The 17101-nt window shown below is 39.1% G+C and overlaps 1 protein-coding gene across 5 annotated transcripts in view; it reads left to right on the forward strand.

The window, feature by feature from the left end:
* NAALADL2 (N-acetylated alpha-linked acidic dipeptidase like 2) overlaps window positions 1–17101 on the forward strand; it is a 1559949-nt gene that overhangs the window by 1490136 nt on the left and 52712 nt on the right. For all 5 annotated transcript variants that reach the window (XM_075556048.1, XM_075556051.1, XM_075556049.1 and 2 more), the window contains one exon: window positions 15610–15808. In XM_075556048.1, the coding sequence (XP_075412163.1) occupies window positions 15610–15808 (199 nt within the window). The remainder of the gene's footprint in view (window positions 1–15609; window positions 15809–17101) is intronic.

Genomic DNA, 17101 nt, shown 5'->3' on the forward strand with positions numbered 1-17101 from the left:
AGAACTGGACGCCGTCTGGCGACCTTTACTGAACATTTTTATTAAGCATGCAATCTGAGAAGGGAAAAAATGGAACCTAATTTCAAATGATGAAAGCCTTCAAACTTTCTGGAGTGATGGAAGTTAGGTGAACCCCAGACATATTGTCCTGAGATAATTATGGAATGGTTTAAATAAAACAAAAATATCCTCTGATGTCTTCTTAAATCCAAACCACAGTCCAACTTAACTCAGAGAAAATGTCAGACTTGCTCTTTGAAGAACTATCAGTGTGGAAAACAGCGGTGACTACATTAACTTCAGGGATTGGATAGGAAGGTAAAGGGACAGTGAATTGGTTCTGGTGGGAGAACAACTCAGAGAACAACTCAGAGAACAACTTTAAGAAGTGCCACTGAAGTTTGCCAGTGTAAAAATCGCTGAAATGGTGTGTGTTTTACTATATTTTCTCCACAGCTAAAACAGTGCTAAAGAAATATATATACACTATGAAATACTAACACCTTATGATAGACTTGCAAATGAGCAATGAAGTGCTGCATCTAGTTCTTTTTTTATTTTCCAAACATCTTATGGGCATGTAATTCACATATCATACAATTCAGTAGTTCAGTCACATCAAGAAGAATGGTAAAACCATCACCACAATCAGTTTTAGAATGTTTGTCTTTCTCTATACTCATAGTTATTAGCTCGCTTTTTCCCCCCAACCTCCCTTGTCCATTTACTGTCTCTGTAGATTTACCTATCCTGTGTTTCATATATAGAAAGACATTAAAAAACAAGCAAGCAACAAAAACTAAAAAGAATAATGAAGTTTAGGTAGCAGATGGACTTTGGGCCTCCACTCAAGTACTCCCTCAATTCAAGAATATTTTGTTCTATTAAACTGGCATTCCATGATGTTCCCAACATGATCACTGAAGACAAAGTGGGTGCATACGCAAAGGTGGTGAACAAAGCTGTTGGTGCCTGCCTATCAAAAGATTTAGCATCTATGGTCTTAAAGGCTTGATGGTAGTAAACAAATGGCCATCTAGCTGAGAAGCAACAAAGCCTACATGGAAGAAGCACACCAGTCTTTGTGACCATGAGGTGCCAAAAGGATCAATTATCAGGCATCAAAGAACAAAAAAGCATATAATTGTGTCCTCACTTCCCTGATATAATCATTGAAGACAAATGGATGCATAAGCAAATGTGGTAAAGAAGCTGATGGAGCCCAGCTATCAAAAGATATACCTCTGGTGTCTTAAAAGTTAAACAAGTGCCATCTAGCTCAGAAGCAATAAAGCCCATATGGAAGAAGCACAGCAGACTGTGTGATCATGAGGTGTCGAAGGGACCAGGTATCAGGCATAAAAGAACAAAAAAAATCATATCAGTGTGGGTAGGGACCCAAAGTCCATCTGTAGGCAACTGGACATCCCCTTATGGATGGGTTGCGGGGAAGAGACGAGCAAGTCAGGGCGCAGTGTAGCAACGATGAAACATACAACTTTCCTCTAGGTCCTAAATGCTTCCCTACCCCCACTATCATGATCCCAATTCTACCTTACAAATCTGGCTAGACCAGAGGATATGCACTGGTACAGACAGGAACTGGAAACACAGAGAATCCAGGACAGATGATCCCTTCAGGACCAGTGATGAGAGTGGTGATACCAGGAAGGTGGAGGGAAGGTGGGGTAGAAAGGGGGAACCAATTACAGCGATCTACATATAACCTCCTCCTTGAGGGTTGGATCACAGAAAAGTGGGTGAAGGGAGATGTCAGACATTGTAAGATATGAAAAAATAATAATTTATAAATTGTCACGTGTTCATGAAGGAGGGGGCAGCGGGAAATGAGGAGCTGATGCCGGGGGCTTACGTGGACAGTGGGTGTTTTGAGAATGATGAGGGTAATGGATGTGCAAATGTGCTTTATACAATTGATGTATGTATGGATTGTGATGAGAGTTGTAAGAGTCCCCACTAAAATGATTTTTTAAAAAGAACAATGAAGTAAAACAGATAAAAATCCTCAATTGAAAAGAAAGCAGAAAATATTAAAAACTAGAAGAAATTGGCACTCAACTTGTGTTGCCATTATAAGAAGTATAGAGTTGAGAATGTTTAGTCTATTTCACTCTTAATGAAAATCATCTGTTATTGTTAGGTGTCATCAAGTCGATGTGTGACCCATACTCTAGGCACCATAGGACAAAAGATTGACCAGAGTGGCACCATCCTCATTTTCCCTATGCTTGAGCCCAGTGCAGTCACTGTCAATCCAGCTTGTTGAGGGCTGTCCTTTTTACTCTGATGCCCAGCTACTTACTGAGGATGGTGTCCTTCTGAACGGATCTAGAGGAGAGGAAAAACTTGAATTATATGTCTTGTGAGTTCAAAGACTTGAGAATGATTGAGCTGGAATGATAGAATATTGTAGTCAACAAGTGAGATTCTTCAGAGTGAGATCATAGAAAAATTGCAAATATCACTGATTATAATGTCTAGGCAGACGTGTGACCATTCAACTATAGTAGGTGGTCGCTAAAGGAAAAGAGTCTAACTTATGAAATGAGAAACCAGAACATTTGACATGGATACTGAAATTTCCGAGAATGAAAACGGACATCGTGTGGGAGAGAATGACTGTGCTCAGAGGGATCTGTACATGCCAAGAGGCAGCTAATCTAATAGAACAAGGGACTACTATGTGGTTTAAAACCCAGAAAGGTGTTAATCAGGGTTGTATTCTTTCAACATACTTACTCAGTCTGTAGGCTGAGTAAATAATACAAAAAGCTGGACTATCTGGAGTAGAATGCTGCATCAGGATTGAAAGAAGGCTTATAAACAACCTGTAATATGCATGCAGATGACACAACCTTGCTCATTGAAAGAGAGGAGAGTTTGAGGGACTCGCAGATGGGGATCCAGAATTGCAGCTTGATGCAATGAAAACGAAAATCACAGAAAGAAAACTAAAATCTTCACCACTGGAACAATATGGAAAGTACCACGTACAGCCAGAGAACCAAATCTGTCTCCCGAGAATTACAGCCAGCATCCCCCCTCAAAGGGAGGATGCTGAGATTTCATCTCCAATACTTTGGATTTGTGATCAGGGAAGACCAGTCCCGGGCAAATGCCATTGTAATTGGTAAAGAAGAGGTGATTGAAAAAGATGAAGTCCCTCGTGGGTGAAAACAGTGGCTGTAACGGTGGGCTCAAAGGTGACCAGGACAGGGCATTGTTTTAGGGTGTCCATAGGGGAGTCAGGGAGCCCTGGTGGCCTCATGGGCTATGCAATGGGCTGCTGGGCACAAGGTTAGCGGTTGGAAATCACCAGGCTTCGCATGAGAAAGGGGAGCCTTTCCAATCCCCTAGAGGTCCAGTCTCAGAAACGCACAGCACACTCTGCTGTCTCCGTCTCCGTATAGAGATGGTCTCCATGCGTCGCAATCAACGGATGGCAGTGAGTTCGATTTTTAAGAACAAGAGAAGGCAGCCACTGCTTCATATAGGTGAGGTTTGAAAACAATCATTTTACAGAAGAAACGGAGTTCAACTTAATCAAGGAGTTAAAGATAATAAATACTCTGAGATGAGCCCTAATTACTATACTTTTTTCGTTAAGACTTATATTTAAGAAGATGTCACCACAGGGCTTTTTAGTTTTCCCCAAAAAGTCATTTTACAAAGATTTGACTTTCTGGTGAGTTCCCATTATACTCAGTTCTCTGAGGTTGTCAGTGTCAAGAGCCAGAGAACCCGACGTTCCTCAGGTTGTGTCAGGCAGCCCTTGTCCAGGTGAGGAGCATTTTCTTTTTCTTTTCTGGCTCTTGTTTATTTTTGTGTTGTGTTTCTTTTGATGTGTAACTCCTTGGGTCCTCTGTCCAAATCACTCAGAAAGATGTGACCAGATTTGAAAAGTAGCTATATTGAAACCACAGTTCAGCAAAACAAAAGGGTAAAAAAAAAGAAAAGAAAAAAGCCTTTTCCCACAGCCTAAGTATACATATTCCATCAAAGTGATATGACCTGTCAACTCTAAACTCCATATTCCCATTTCAGTCGCCAAGATTCAAAATGATGTGTTTTCTTATGGTCAAAAATTATTTAAATGCTTGATAAATCATGTACTACCTTTATTTTTATGACTTTGGTTGTAACTTTATTTCTGAAAAAGTTCTAATGTATAAATAATAGACATCAGTCTAAATATGGCATTATCAATTATGTATACAATACTCAATGACTTCATTTGCTAAATAGACATTTTATACCATTTTAAATGGAACATGTAATTTTTCTGCTTAATACCAGCTTCAATTATTGATGTATTTTCTTATTTTGTTGTGACAGTTAACAATAGTCCTAAGCTGCAATTATAGTATATAGATATATAATATATATACAATGACAGTGAATATATATTATATGTGTGTATGTATATATGACTCTGACCTTCAAGGCTGATTTATGAAATACTGTTTCTCCTTATTGCAAACAGTATAAGTATGAAGGTCTCTGAAACCCAATTGCATTTTCAGTGGTGTAATTTTTACCTCTGACAACTGGCCATCTTGTTTATTTATTACATCAGCTTCCAGTAGCAGCAGACCGTTCTCCACCTTTCTCACAACCACCACAAAGTGGTGGATAATTTACCAGTGAATAATTTGTTTGAGCTGATTTATGGGATGGTTCTTGAAAGCTCATTTTGACTGAATGACCTTGGCTCTTAATACTTGGTCACAGCCAAACACAATAGTTAGAGACTGGATATTTATATGCAGTGTATGGGGATAGAGTGACAGAGAAGGTAACTGATGCACTTCAGGTGTATCTGGGACACATAAAGGTCTGTCAAAAAATGGACGCATAGGCGAGGGTACTGCAGGCGTGGAGGCAAGCATCATAGATAAAGTGCCACCACACCCTTGAATCTGGAGGCCAATTAAAACACACAAAAAATTGATAATCCTAATCAGTTAACTGTTTCTCATTTTACCTACCTCTAAGTGTATAAAACCTCACATCAAAATATTTAGCAAGTTTATGATGCATCCCTTTTATGCAATATCAGTTATGGTTTTTCATTACAATTCTGAATGCTAATTAGTAAGCACCTTTAGAAAACCTATAAATGGCCAAAGTAAACAATTATTTTCTTTTGATCTAGCTATGGACCCTATTATTTAATACAAGCCCCACTCAGCAGGAAGCATCATTTTAAACTGGGTAGCTTGTTGCCCCTTCCCGATTGTCTCACCAAATGTGAAGTGGTTGTGGGCAGAATTTCTTCCTGCTCTTTGAATAACTGACAATGCTGATTTCATCTTGATTTTTTCTTCATCCCCTTCAAAAGGAGGGCGGTCGTGTTTCAAGGTGATAATGCCCGTTAGGCGGGCACCGTGTGTACTGTTGGATCGGTACCTTCATCGTTTCAAGTGGTTTTTTCTTTTCTTTGAATAAAGGAGAGTTTCCCAGTTGGAAAAATTTAGTGGTATGCTGTATAAATCACAAGATTCTAGTGTTTGGGTCATCTTTTCCCATTCTTGTTTTGAACCACCGCTAGTTCTGATTCCAAATATGCCTATAAATAGGGAGATCTGTTTATCAGGCATCAGAGTCTAGCTAACCAGTTCTGTGTCCTACTCTATAAAGTCAGACCCCAGTCCTGATGAAAAAAATGAAATCCATTTCCATCAAGTCTACTCTGACCCAGTGACCCTGCACAGGGACTTAAAACCCAAACTCATTGCTATTGAGTCGGAAGTCGACTCACAGTGACCCTATAGGGCAGGGTAGAGATGTCCCTGTGGGTTTCCGAAACTGTTCACTGTTTATGGGAATAGAATGCTGGTCTCTCTCTAGTTGAGCGGCTGGTTCTTGTGAACTGCTGACTTTGTGGACCACAGTCCAAGGGGGAATCACTATGCCACCAATACGCCTTACCTTGGGATACTGAGGCCTTTAAGTCTTTACAGCAGCAGGCAGCCTCACATTTCTCCTGCAGAGCATGACTAGTGGATTTGAGCTGCCAGCCCAGGGTTAGTAGTCTAATACCCGATAGTGCTTGTTAAGAAGTCTGTATAAAACCAAAAAATTACAAATAAAAATTTTGTCGCCACTGGAATTTTGAATCCAGCGATATTCTAGGGTTTTAGCCATAACTACTATTTCTGGAACCAGCCTTTCTATGTAACTTAAACTCAAGGAATAAACCTGCCGTGTTCAAATTGGAAGATAATTGGTAAGAGATTAGCTCTCTTTGGGGCTACATATGAACAGGATAAAATGTTTAATCTTAATCATGATTGTATATTTGTATGGATTTAACCACATAAGTGTATTAGAAGTATATTTCTATTATTGATATAACCATCCCTAGTTTAAAAAAAATACTTGAGGCAGCTAGGCCTTTAATGAAGTCTGATTCTCTCACATCACAGGTGTTTATTTCTTGAAAGTAGATTTTCTTCTTTCCCATTTCTGAAAGAATTCATATTTTTTATCACATCAAGTCTCTTAATTATTTTTCTAGACATCATGTCCCTTTGGTAGTCCTCAGAATTACACTTTCTCTTGTTTATCTCCTGTCTCACAATTTGTAGCTATTCATGCGGCTTCCCTTTGTGATCATGTCCTTCTGTTTTCTGAGCACTTCAACCACATTCTTTTCATGTGTGCCTTTCAGTACCTGGATTTTATATGCAATGAGATACATTAGTCACTTTTTGTCATTTCTCTTTTCTCCCATTATAGGAACATCTACTGAATTTTCCCCCAGTTACATAGTTAAGAGAAGACTGTGCCTGTGACTAGACCATAAGCATTGTCTCACTTGTCAACTCCTTTGATTATCAAAAAAATAACCAAAAAAACCCACAACACATATTTCTACTCTTGGCTTACAATCAAACATAATGTACCCTTATTTCATTTTGATAACATTTATTTAAGCCTTGTTTAGTTTTCATTTTCCTGGTTGAGTCAATGCATAAACTCCATATCTCTACCTCAGGAGAAGAGGGATAAGAATAAGCAATACTTAATTTAATTCATTCAAGAAAGCTTTGGCTGACTTTTCCGTAGCAATCAGTAGCCAGATGATGGAATCACGATACAGCGCAGTGGCAGCATCTGTGTGTCATAAAGAGAGCCTGCGGCTCATTTCTTGCACCAGACAGATGGCCAAACACTGTTGGGAGAATTCAGTCCATGCAATGTGTTCAAAGTCTTGCTAGATTTGTTTCTGCCTTGGCTACTTTGATCATTAATAATTTTGGCAGTATTGGAAATGTGTTTCCTAATTTAAAAAAATAAAGATAAAACACTGGCCAGCCTAATCCTTTGAAACATGTCACATCGGCATCTTTGTTAAAAAAAAAAAAAAAAGATTTCTTTGTATTTCATTTAGCCACAATCATCCACTGTTGCCAGATTGTATCTTTAATTTTTCTCTATGTATTATCAACTCAGTGCTAGATTATTTGAGCCTCAATAGGACACTGGCTCCCAAACTTCTTCCTCTACCTGAATTTTTGTTTGTTTAACATCTTTAAACAACCAGCTGATGATTCACTCTGATTCAAAATAAAGCAGGCAGCTTGACAAACAGAAAACGTAAGATAATAAGGGACTGAGTTTCCCCTGGCTGCAATCCCTTTGGCATTTTTTTTCTTTTTGGAGATTTTATGAGATATTGCCAGATTATGCTAAGTAACATACATTTCCTTCTAAATAATTTTCTCTTCTGCTCTTAACCACTGTTTTACATTCAAGGTAAATCATACTTTTTCTTGTCACTATAAATCAGTGAAGTCTAAGCTGTGATTGTGAGCACCTTTAAAACTGTGATAAGCTCATCCCTACAAGAATAGGTTTTTATGAAATGCTTTAAAGAAAAATGCTGTATTTGTTGATAGAAAAAGGTATTTTTCAAGAATGACCAGTAAAATTCACTCAACTAAATGAAATTGAGTAGGCCTTTAAAAATACTGTTACAAAATAGGAAAGTGGAAGTAAACATAATTTAGAACTGCTTTGATTGTATAACACTAGAGTAGGACCACCGTAGAATCAATATCTATATTTCCATATATATGTATATATATGACAGTTATATAGTGTCCTAGAGCTTGTATGCCAAAGGTGAACTCATAAAGTTTTGAACCATATCAGCATTTAGAGTGGTTTATGAAGGTCCCTGCAGATTACAGCATGTGAAAATTTCCTGGGGACATCTAGTTCTCTAACTACTGGAATTACCAGAAATCTTAGACCTTTTGTGGCTAAGACATATATGAGTATCTTTGAGCTCCTGAGAGTTGAGAGGTTTTTCCCCCCTATCTATGACCATTTTTATTTGGGGGCTTTGTATCTAGACCCTCAGGTGTAATACATGTTCAAGGAAGTACCTTGGCACATTGAAATGCCCTTCAGACAGCCCAAGTAGTTTATCAAGTGTCTGAACATTTTTCTGTCTGTGAACTTTTTACTTCAGTTTTATGAGCTGATTGGGGAGTTCACAATGCAGATTAAAACATGGCAACAAATGTACATATGTTCTTGACACAATGGATGGGTGGATTGCGATAAGATTTGTATGATCCCACAATAGAATGATTAAAAAATAAAACAACAAAAAAACATGGCATTAGAGCACATCTGTATTATATCCACATTGACACCATCACCAAACTTTAGATTCGCAGCTCAAATCTAGGTCTGTCAGATTCCAAATCCACTCACTGCGCTTGCCTCCAGACTGCACACTCTAATGAGCTCCCTTAAGGAGAAGCCACCTCAGAGGGGGCTGACAGTATCTCATGTGTACCTCAGACTGTTTCCTGAGCTGGCCTTTCTAGATCCCAACATTCACGCACAAAAGAACTAAGAAGTCCCTCTCTCCTTTTATAATTGCCTCCTCCTGATCCTTTCTCTTCTTCCGTGCATCTCAATACTGTTTAGAAGGCCTTGTCCTGGCCTTTTCATTAGAATGTAGGAGGAAAAGCTAGTGAATTGTTGGGGTTGGTGTTAGATTCATCTTTTAGAAAGGTGAGAACAGATGAAATACTATCCACCAACGATGCCAACTAACTCAGTGCGTAACCTCCCAGAAGTTCCAAGGGCTCCTCTGAAATGCCCTTAATTGCTGGTACAACTTCACGACCTGTTCCTCCATTTTTACTGTGTCCTTGGGTTCTAGTCTATGTTCTCATGTATAATAACCCACTCAGTCGTCCCTACGAGCTTTCATTTCATTTCACACTACTGATGGTTCTGTATACATTGATTGTGGCTGATGTACAAGTTAAACTAGATCAGGAGCACACTCAAGCTACAGATTGATTCTTCTATACCTTGGTCTCTCTGCTGGGATTTTGAGAATAGCACACAACTGTTGTTAGGTGCCCTTGAGTTGGCTCGGCCTCATCCTGGTCCTTACATAAGCAAGAACAAACCACTGCTCACTCCCGCATCATTTTCATGATTGCTCTGTCCTTGAAGCGATCCACGCAGTTACTGTGTCAATTTAACTTGGTGAGGGTTTGCCTCTTGTGCACACCCTGCTCATTTCCCAAGCCTGATGTCCTTCTCCAGGGACTGGTCTCTCCTGGCAACAGGGTCAAAGTATAGGATATGAAGTCTCACGGTCCTTGCCTCTAGGGAGCATTCTGGTTGTACTTCTTCTAAGACAGATTTGTTTGTTCGTTTGGCAGTCCGCGGTACTTTCAATATTGTTCGACAGCATCACAATCACTCGTCTGTCTTCCTTACTCACTGTCCAATTTTTGCATTTTCACGTGCACATGAAGTGCTTGAAAAAAAAAAACACTGCTTGGGTCAGATGCACCTTAATGATCAGAATGATATCCTAGTTTTTCAAAATTTTAAAGAGGTCTTTTGCAGAAGATTTACCCAATTCAAGATTCCTCTGATGTAGTGACTACTGTTTTCTTGAGCATTGATTGTAGATTTAGCACAAACAAAATCTTTAACAGCTTCAATTTTCTCTATTAACCATGTTAATAGAGTTAATACTGTTCCGGTTGCGAGAATTTTTTTTTTTTTACATTGAGTTGTAATCCCCATTGAAGACTGCATTGATCTCCATCTGCAAGTGCTTCAAGTCCTCCTCACTGCCAGCAAGCAAGGTTCTGTCATCTGCATATTGCAGGTTCTTAATAATCCTGCCTCCAATCCAGATGCTGCATTCTTCTTCATATAATCCAGAATCTAGTAGGATTTGCTCAGCATACAAACTAAGTGCAACCTAGATGCATACCTTTCCCGATTACTAAAAAAATATTTTATTGTGCTTTGGTGAGAGTTTGCATAGCAAATTAGGTTCCCATTAAGCAATTTCTATACATCTTGATCAATGACATTGCCTGCATTTTCCACATTCTATCAACACTTTTATAGTGGTTTTCTTGATATAGTATTCACATATTACATGCTTCCATTAAACCATGCTGTGGGCACAACTGCCTGTGATCCATGTACAAGTTCCCCACGAGCACAATGTTATCTTCTGGGATTCTTAGTCTTCTCAAGGCTACTCATGGTTTGGTAGGGTCCACCAAGTCAAATGCCTTACAGTCAAGAAAGCATAAGTCGCTTTCTGATATTCTCTGCTATCAGCCAAGATCCACCTGACACCGGCAATAGTATTCTTTGCACCGCATCCTCTTCTGTTTCCGGCCTGAACTTCTGCTAGTGTTCTGGCAATGTAGTGCTAAGACCATTGTTAGTTGATCTCAGCAAACCTTACTTACCTGTGGCATTAATGATATTGTTCTATAATTTACACCCTCTCATTCTGGTGGGTCACCTTTCTTTGATGTGGGTACAAAAATGAGTCTCTTTCAGTCCATTGGCTAAGTAGCTGTCCTCCAAATTTCCTAGCATAGATGGGTCAGTGCTTCCAGTGGGTCCCCATCCCTCTCTGGTGCTTGGTTTTGGGCTCAAGCCTTCAGTGCAGCATAAACTTCTCCCTTGGATTCTTGCTCATCTGCTGCCTCTTGTGCAGTGGAATGCAGACTAGTTCTTTTTGGTGCAATGACTATGCATTTTCCCCCTCCCTGTCAATGCTTCCCAGATCATTCAATATTTTGCCCCTAAACATTTCAATATGGCAACTCGATGCTTGCATATTTTCCTTAACTTCTTTCAAATTAAGATATGCTGAGTGCATTCTTCCTTTTTGGTTTTCTAACTCTAGGTCTTTTCACATTGCATTTGAACTTTTGTTTTGTCTTTTGAAGAGGTCCTTTGACATTTTCTGTTCAGCTCTTTGATTGTATCATTTCTTACCTTTGTCTTAGCTACTTAATGCTATTAATAACATCATGCCTTTCCGCATCTTCAGAACTTTGGGTTGCCAGCCTTTACAGAGACGAAATACTGCTCTAACTCCATGTGCACTAAAAAATGGCCAGGACCAGTTAAAAATCAGTGAGAAAACTGTCTCAGAATGTGCGCATGCTTTTAAGAAATCAGCTGTTAAGTTTTCTTTCCATACTTCAATAATTATACATTTATGGATATAATATATTTAATGCTTAGAAAATTATATAGCAACCATCCTTACTTTAGCCAAAGAAGTTAAGGACAATGTATTAAAATATATTTATTAAAGAGTATATTGTTAATAACTAAATAGACCAGGTACTCGTCTGTCTATTAATATAAAGTATTTAGTATTAGAGGCAAGGATTGGTGAGACATCATTTAAAGTACTTTGGCCATGTCATAAGGAGAGATCAGTCCCTGGAGAAGGGCATCATGCTTGGTAAAGTGGAGCGGCAGTGAAAAATCAGGACCCTTGATAAACTGGGTCGGCTCAATGCATGGAACAAGTGGGCTCAAACATAACATTTGTCAGGATGGCATGGGCCGGCTGGTGTTTCCTCTGCTGTATACAGGGCTTCTCTGCAGCGCAACCTACTCAAGGCACATACCAACAACAGCAGCCACTATTGGTCTACAACATCACACACATACATTACATACTTGTGCCAATCTTCTCTAAGAGAAATGTTTAGTTCACGGTTCACTTTTGTTGGTCAAATACAGATTACTTTTAAACTTGAGTTCTCATGAACCTCACTTTGTCTCCTCTCTCATTTACTGTTTCATACTATAGTTCATATATTATTAGTGTTTACCATTATTGATTGTTTATCACTAGTAAGGGAAAATTTTAGTTCAATTTAGATTAACTTAATTTTAGTTACACTACAATGGCCAATTGTCCTTTCATTGTTTGTTTGTTTGCTTTGCTGTTCCTTTGCAGCTTCTGATGGTGAGCAAGAAAGTAAAATAAATAGTATTTTTTTGGTTTGTGTTCATTGGACAACAAATAAAACAATATGCTTTTAATAAGTTACAACTACATAGTACTAGGATCTGGGGACAAAAGAGAAGTAAGATATACTCTCTGATCATGGGCAGTTCTTTCAATCAAGGAGAAGGGAGAGTTGAGTAGAAGTCAAGCAAAGATAAAAAGATCACACCTGTTATACATGATAAAAGTAAATAAATCAATTATTTGTTCATTACCTGATAAGCCAAGCATGGTTTTAGGTGCTAGCGATTGGCAAAGAAACCAAGAGAAAAAAATCTATTTTCTTATAGGCAGCCTAATATCAGTCCTCATGATCATAGCAAATTGTGGACAGCCCTGAGATGGATGGGGATTGGAGAATAAATTGTGCCCATGTCGAACCTGTACATGGATCAGGGGGCAGTGGCATAGAGAGAATAAGGGAATACTGCATTGTTTAAAAACAGGAAAGGGGTGCATCAGGGTGCATCCTCTCACCCAACTTATTCAAAGTGCATGCTGAGCAAAGCATCAGAGAACATGGATTGTATACAGAAGAATGTGGCATCAGGATTGGAGGCAGGCTTATTAACAATCTCCTACATGCAGATGATGCAACCTTGCTTGGTGAAAATGAGAACGTGAAACCTGTGCTGATAAAGGACCGCAGCCTTCAGTATGAATTACAACTTAATGTAAAGAAAACTAGTCCTCACAACTGGACCAATAAGGACTATCAGGATAAAGAGAGAAAATCTGAAATCGTCAAGGATTTCATCTTGCTTTAATCCGCAACCCATGTTCATGGAAGCAATAGCCAGGAGCTCAAACGGCACATTGCACTGGGTAAATCTGCTACACAAGAACGCTTTGAAGTATTGGAGATCAAGCATGTTCCTTTGAGTGCTAACAGTCACCTCCTATATATGTGAAAATTAGTCATCGAATAGGAAGACTGAAGAAAAATGTAGGCATATGAATTATGGTGCCGGTGGAAGGATATGGAAAGTTCCATGGATGTTCGGAAGCAGAAGTGGGTCAAAGACAGAGAGACTTCCCATCACGTACTCTGGCCCTGTTTTCAGAAGAGACCATTCTCTGGAGAAGAGCAGCTGCTTGGTCCAGCAATCCAGGCAGTGTTTGTTTCTCTTGCACATAAAGTCACTTTGAGCGAGAGCCCACTGGCTGACACTGAAATGCAGCAACTACAAGGAGTAGAGGCCTTCTTTAACCTTACCTGTTTGTTTGTTTGTTTGTTTTTCCAGGAACTTAGAATTTAGGTGAAACTCAACAATGTAAACTTTCTTAAATCCCTCCTCTCAAAACTGCCAACTTGGATTGATGAGGTCCTTGTTCACTTATTATCTTGAGTGGAAGTCACCCTCCTTATTAATCTTACTCTGCCAGTTTTCTTTTGCGTCTCCTTAGAATTACACGACCATCTCCCCAAAGAAACGCACTCTCTACCGTGGGGTGACCTGGAAGAAACCGATGCGGCTATGTACCTCCCCGAGCATGACAGCAGAAGGTCCTTTTAACCACATCAGTGCGAGCCTCTGTTATACGAAGATGGTTATTATTTTATGCTTATGACAACAATGTGGAGCAAATTCTATTACTATGTCAAATCGACAAAGGAACACACATGCCAGACATCACAAAGCCGCTATGTGGTGTCGAGCGGGGATTGGAACTCAAGGGGTCTATGTTTAAGGTTCAGGACACTTAGCCACTTAGCAGGAGAAAGACGAGGCTTCCTGCTCACATCAAGAGTTCAAGCAGTCCTACCCAGCCCAAAGGGTTGCTCTGATTTAAAATGGACTCAATCGCAGTGAGTTTGAAGGACTTTTTGAGACGGAACCACTCTACTGAAGTTGCCTTTCTCTTAAAGAACTGCCCGTGTCCTTACTACCACTATTTATATCAGAATGACACAAACCAAATGCAGGGAACCACCGCAAACAAGCAAAACTTACCTGAAAACAAGAGGACATTACAAACAATACCTCAACCCCCAATCCACTGCAATCCAGTTCAGTATTATCTCATAAACAAAAATATATATATTCCTACTCCTTATTTTTCTTACTGAATAGAGCAGAGCAGCGCCTGTGAGTCTTTGAGACCGTGACTCGATGGCACTAGAAGCCGCATATTTCTCCTTGGGGGACCTTGCAGGGCGCACTCCAGCTGCAAGTCACCAGTGACTTGATGGCAGTGATTTGTGCTGGAGTTGCTGACTGTTCACTATTGGCTATCGTGTTTCCCCCAATTTTACATTAATGGGAATAGCATATCATCCATTTGCCTTCTATCTTGTACATTCATGTAGTCTAGCGATAAGGTATGCCAAGGTGCACGAGAAGAGGGACACTGGCTGGGATGGTTGTGCCCCAAAGACTGCACCAAGATTATGAGGGGGGTGAGAGTTGCGAGATGATGGAATTCAGTATTTTTGTAATAGTGAGATTTGGGGATTTTGGAGCAATATACTCATGCTCCATTGTGTGATATGATGTTGTTATCTGCCATTGTGCACTGAAGACTTGGTCTTTGGAAACTAAATATGGTGAGAAGCAAGGAATGAGTGCATTTCCATTTTATATCACAGGAGCTTTCTAGTAAAAAAAAAAACTCCCCACAAACCATTCAATAGCCCCATGATGGTAAAGTAGTACACATCTCATATGCTCAGACAAGAAGAATACAGTGCCTTTTCTATGTACATATGGGTATATGGCACACACTTTTATTTCCCCCTTAAATCAAGGATACATCATGGTAAGCATGAATTTGTGTGTCAGAAAGGGCAGTATGCTAATTTCTAAAAAGCCTGCCATTTACTTGGTAGATGATCTGTGGTTACTTGCTTATTTTAATTAATCTTCAGCTTTTAAGAAATGGACATCGTGATATAAGGTTTGTTGCATATTAAATGAGGTAATTTTATAAACTGTTTTAACACAGCAACTAGAATTCTCTCAATGATCTATAACATTTCCTGCTATTTTATTATGATAGTGAATTTAGTAGACATAAAAATATTTTTACAGTATGACATTAGCTAAATGCACAAATTATCAACGTTTAATTGGTGTAGAATTGATAAGGATTGTTCTATGTTCACTCTTGTTTTATTTTGCCCCAGTGACAGACCATCAGTGACAACCACTCTGTCTTCAGTGACCTGTGTGATTTGTTCCTATGACTCTAACATATGGTTATTTTTCTCCCTTGGAAATGTTTCTCTTCTGAGATGGCACATTTATTTTCACCAGGTAATCAACTCAACCCTCATCAACTTCTAGCCTTGGCTTCGCGCCTGCGGGAAAGTGTGGAGCTCTTTCAGTCCGATGAGATGCGTCCTGCTAATGACCCAAGGGAGAGAGCCCCCAGCCGCATCCGGATGCTGAATGACATTCTCCAAGACATGGAGAGAAACTTCCTGGTGAGGCAAGTACCACCAGGCTTTTACAGGTAGGATATGAGTTGCAAAGATTGTTTGCTTATTTTTTTAATGTCTCCTCAATTGAATGACCGGTGTTTAACATGCAGGATATAAATTAACTTTGATCATAAGAGAACATAAAACAATTATTATTATCTACAATTTAAAGTCAAGCTATACAAGCACAGAGTAAAGGAAACTTGATTTAGCAGTATGATGTAGAACATTACTAAGATGTTCTTTTTTTAAATTTTCTTTTTACATTAGATTAATAAGAGCCAAATGTAAAACCTATCCTAGGTTTTATTAAGAGAAATAAGTTTTCTAGACTGGATCAGGAAATAGTCCTGTGCCTTCCCCTCCTAGTAATTCCACATCTAGGGTATTGTGTTTATTTATAGGCACTGCATTTGAAGTTTGAGTTAAATAAGTTTGATCTTCAGAAGAGAGTGGCATTTAGATGGAAACCCAAACAAATAATGATCTAAGGCAATTTTGTTGGCGAGTCATAATAGAGACCTTTATAAAAACATTTCTTAAGCAATTTTCAGAAGGAAAATGGATTAAATTTCAGCTTAGAGAATGAGATTGGTTCAATGTGGCTTTATTTTTGAGATTCCTGAAGCAGAGGAAATGAAGCAAAGGGAACATTATATTGTGGTGTTTTTGAATGTTGTAATTTAACAAATTATTCTACATGACACACAAGTACAAATGCATGTATATAGTTGTATAATATCTATATATCTCATGCTTATCTCAAGATTTGCCATATATCTTGGTATATATAAGTGCCTTAATGGCATAATCATTGAAACCTTTCCTCTTAAGCCAAAAATGAGCAGTCCAAACACATCAGCAGCTAGCAAGAGAAGATGTGGCAGTCTGTGTCACTGACAACCCAACGGGATCATTCTACTCTGTCCTACAGCCTCAGTATGAATCAGACTGGACTGAGGACCATGGATTTGGTTGGGGGTTATGTGTGTATGTGTATGAAACCTTATTGACAGATTAATCTATGTGAAAAATGGTGCAGAGACAATATTGGACTCTCTCTGGCTACCTAAGGGAGGAGAATCCATTTCCACATCTGTCCAGGGCAGACTGCCATAAACAGAGGTCAGACATACCTCTACCTCCCATCCTCTTCCTTCCTCCTTTTCTTCTTCTTCTTCTTCAAATCGTTTTATTGGACACATATACAGCTCTTATCACAACCCATACATGTATCCATTGTGTCAAGCACATATGTACATTTGTTGCCATCATCATTTTCAAAATATTTTTTCTACTTGAGCCCTTGGTACCAGCTCCTAATT

This window comes from Tenrec ecaudatus, chromosome 8 (assembly GCF_050624435.1).
Source record: "Tenrec ecaudatus isolate mTenEca1 chromosome 8, mTenEca1.hap1, whole genome shotgun sequence".
NCBI lineage: Eukaryota > Metazoa > Chordata > Mammalia > Afrosoricida > Tenrecidae > Tenrec > Tenrec ecaudatus.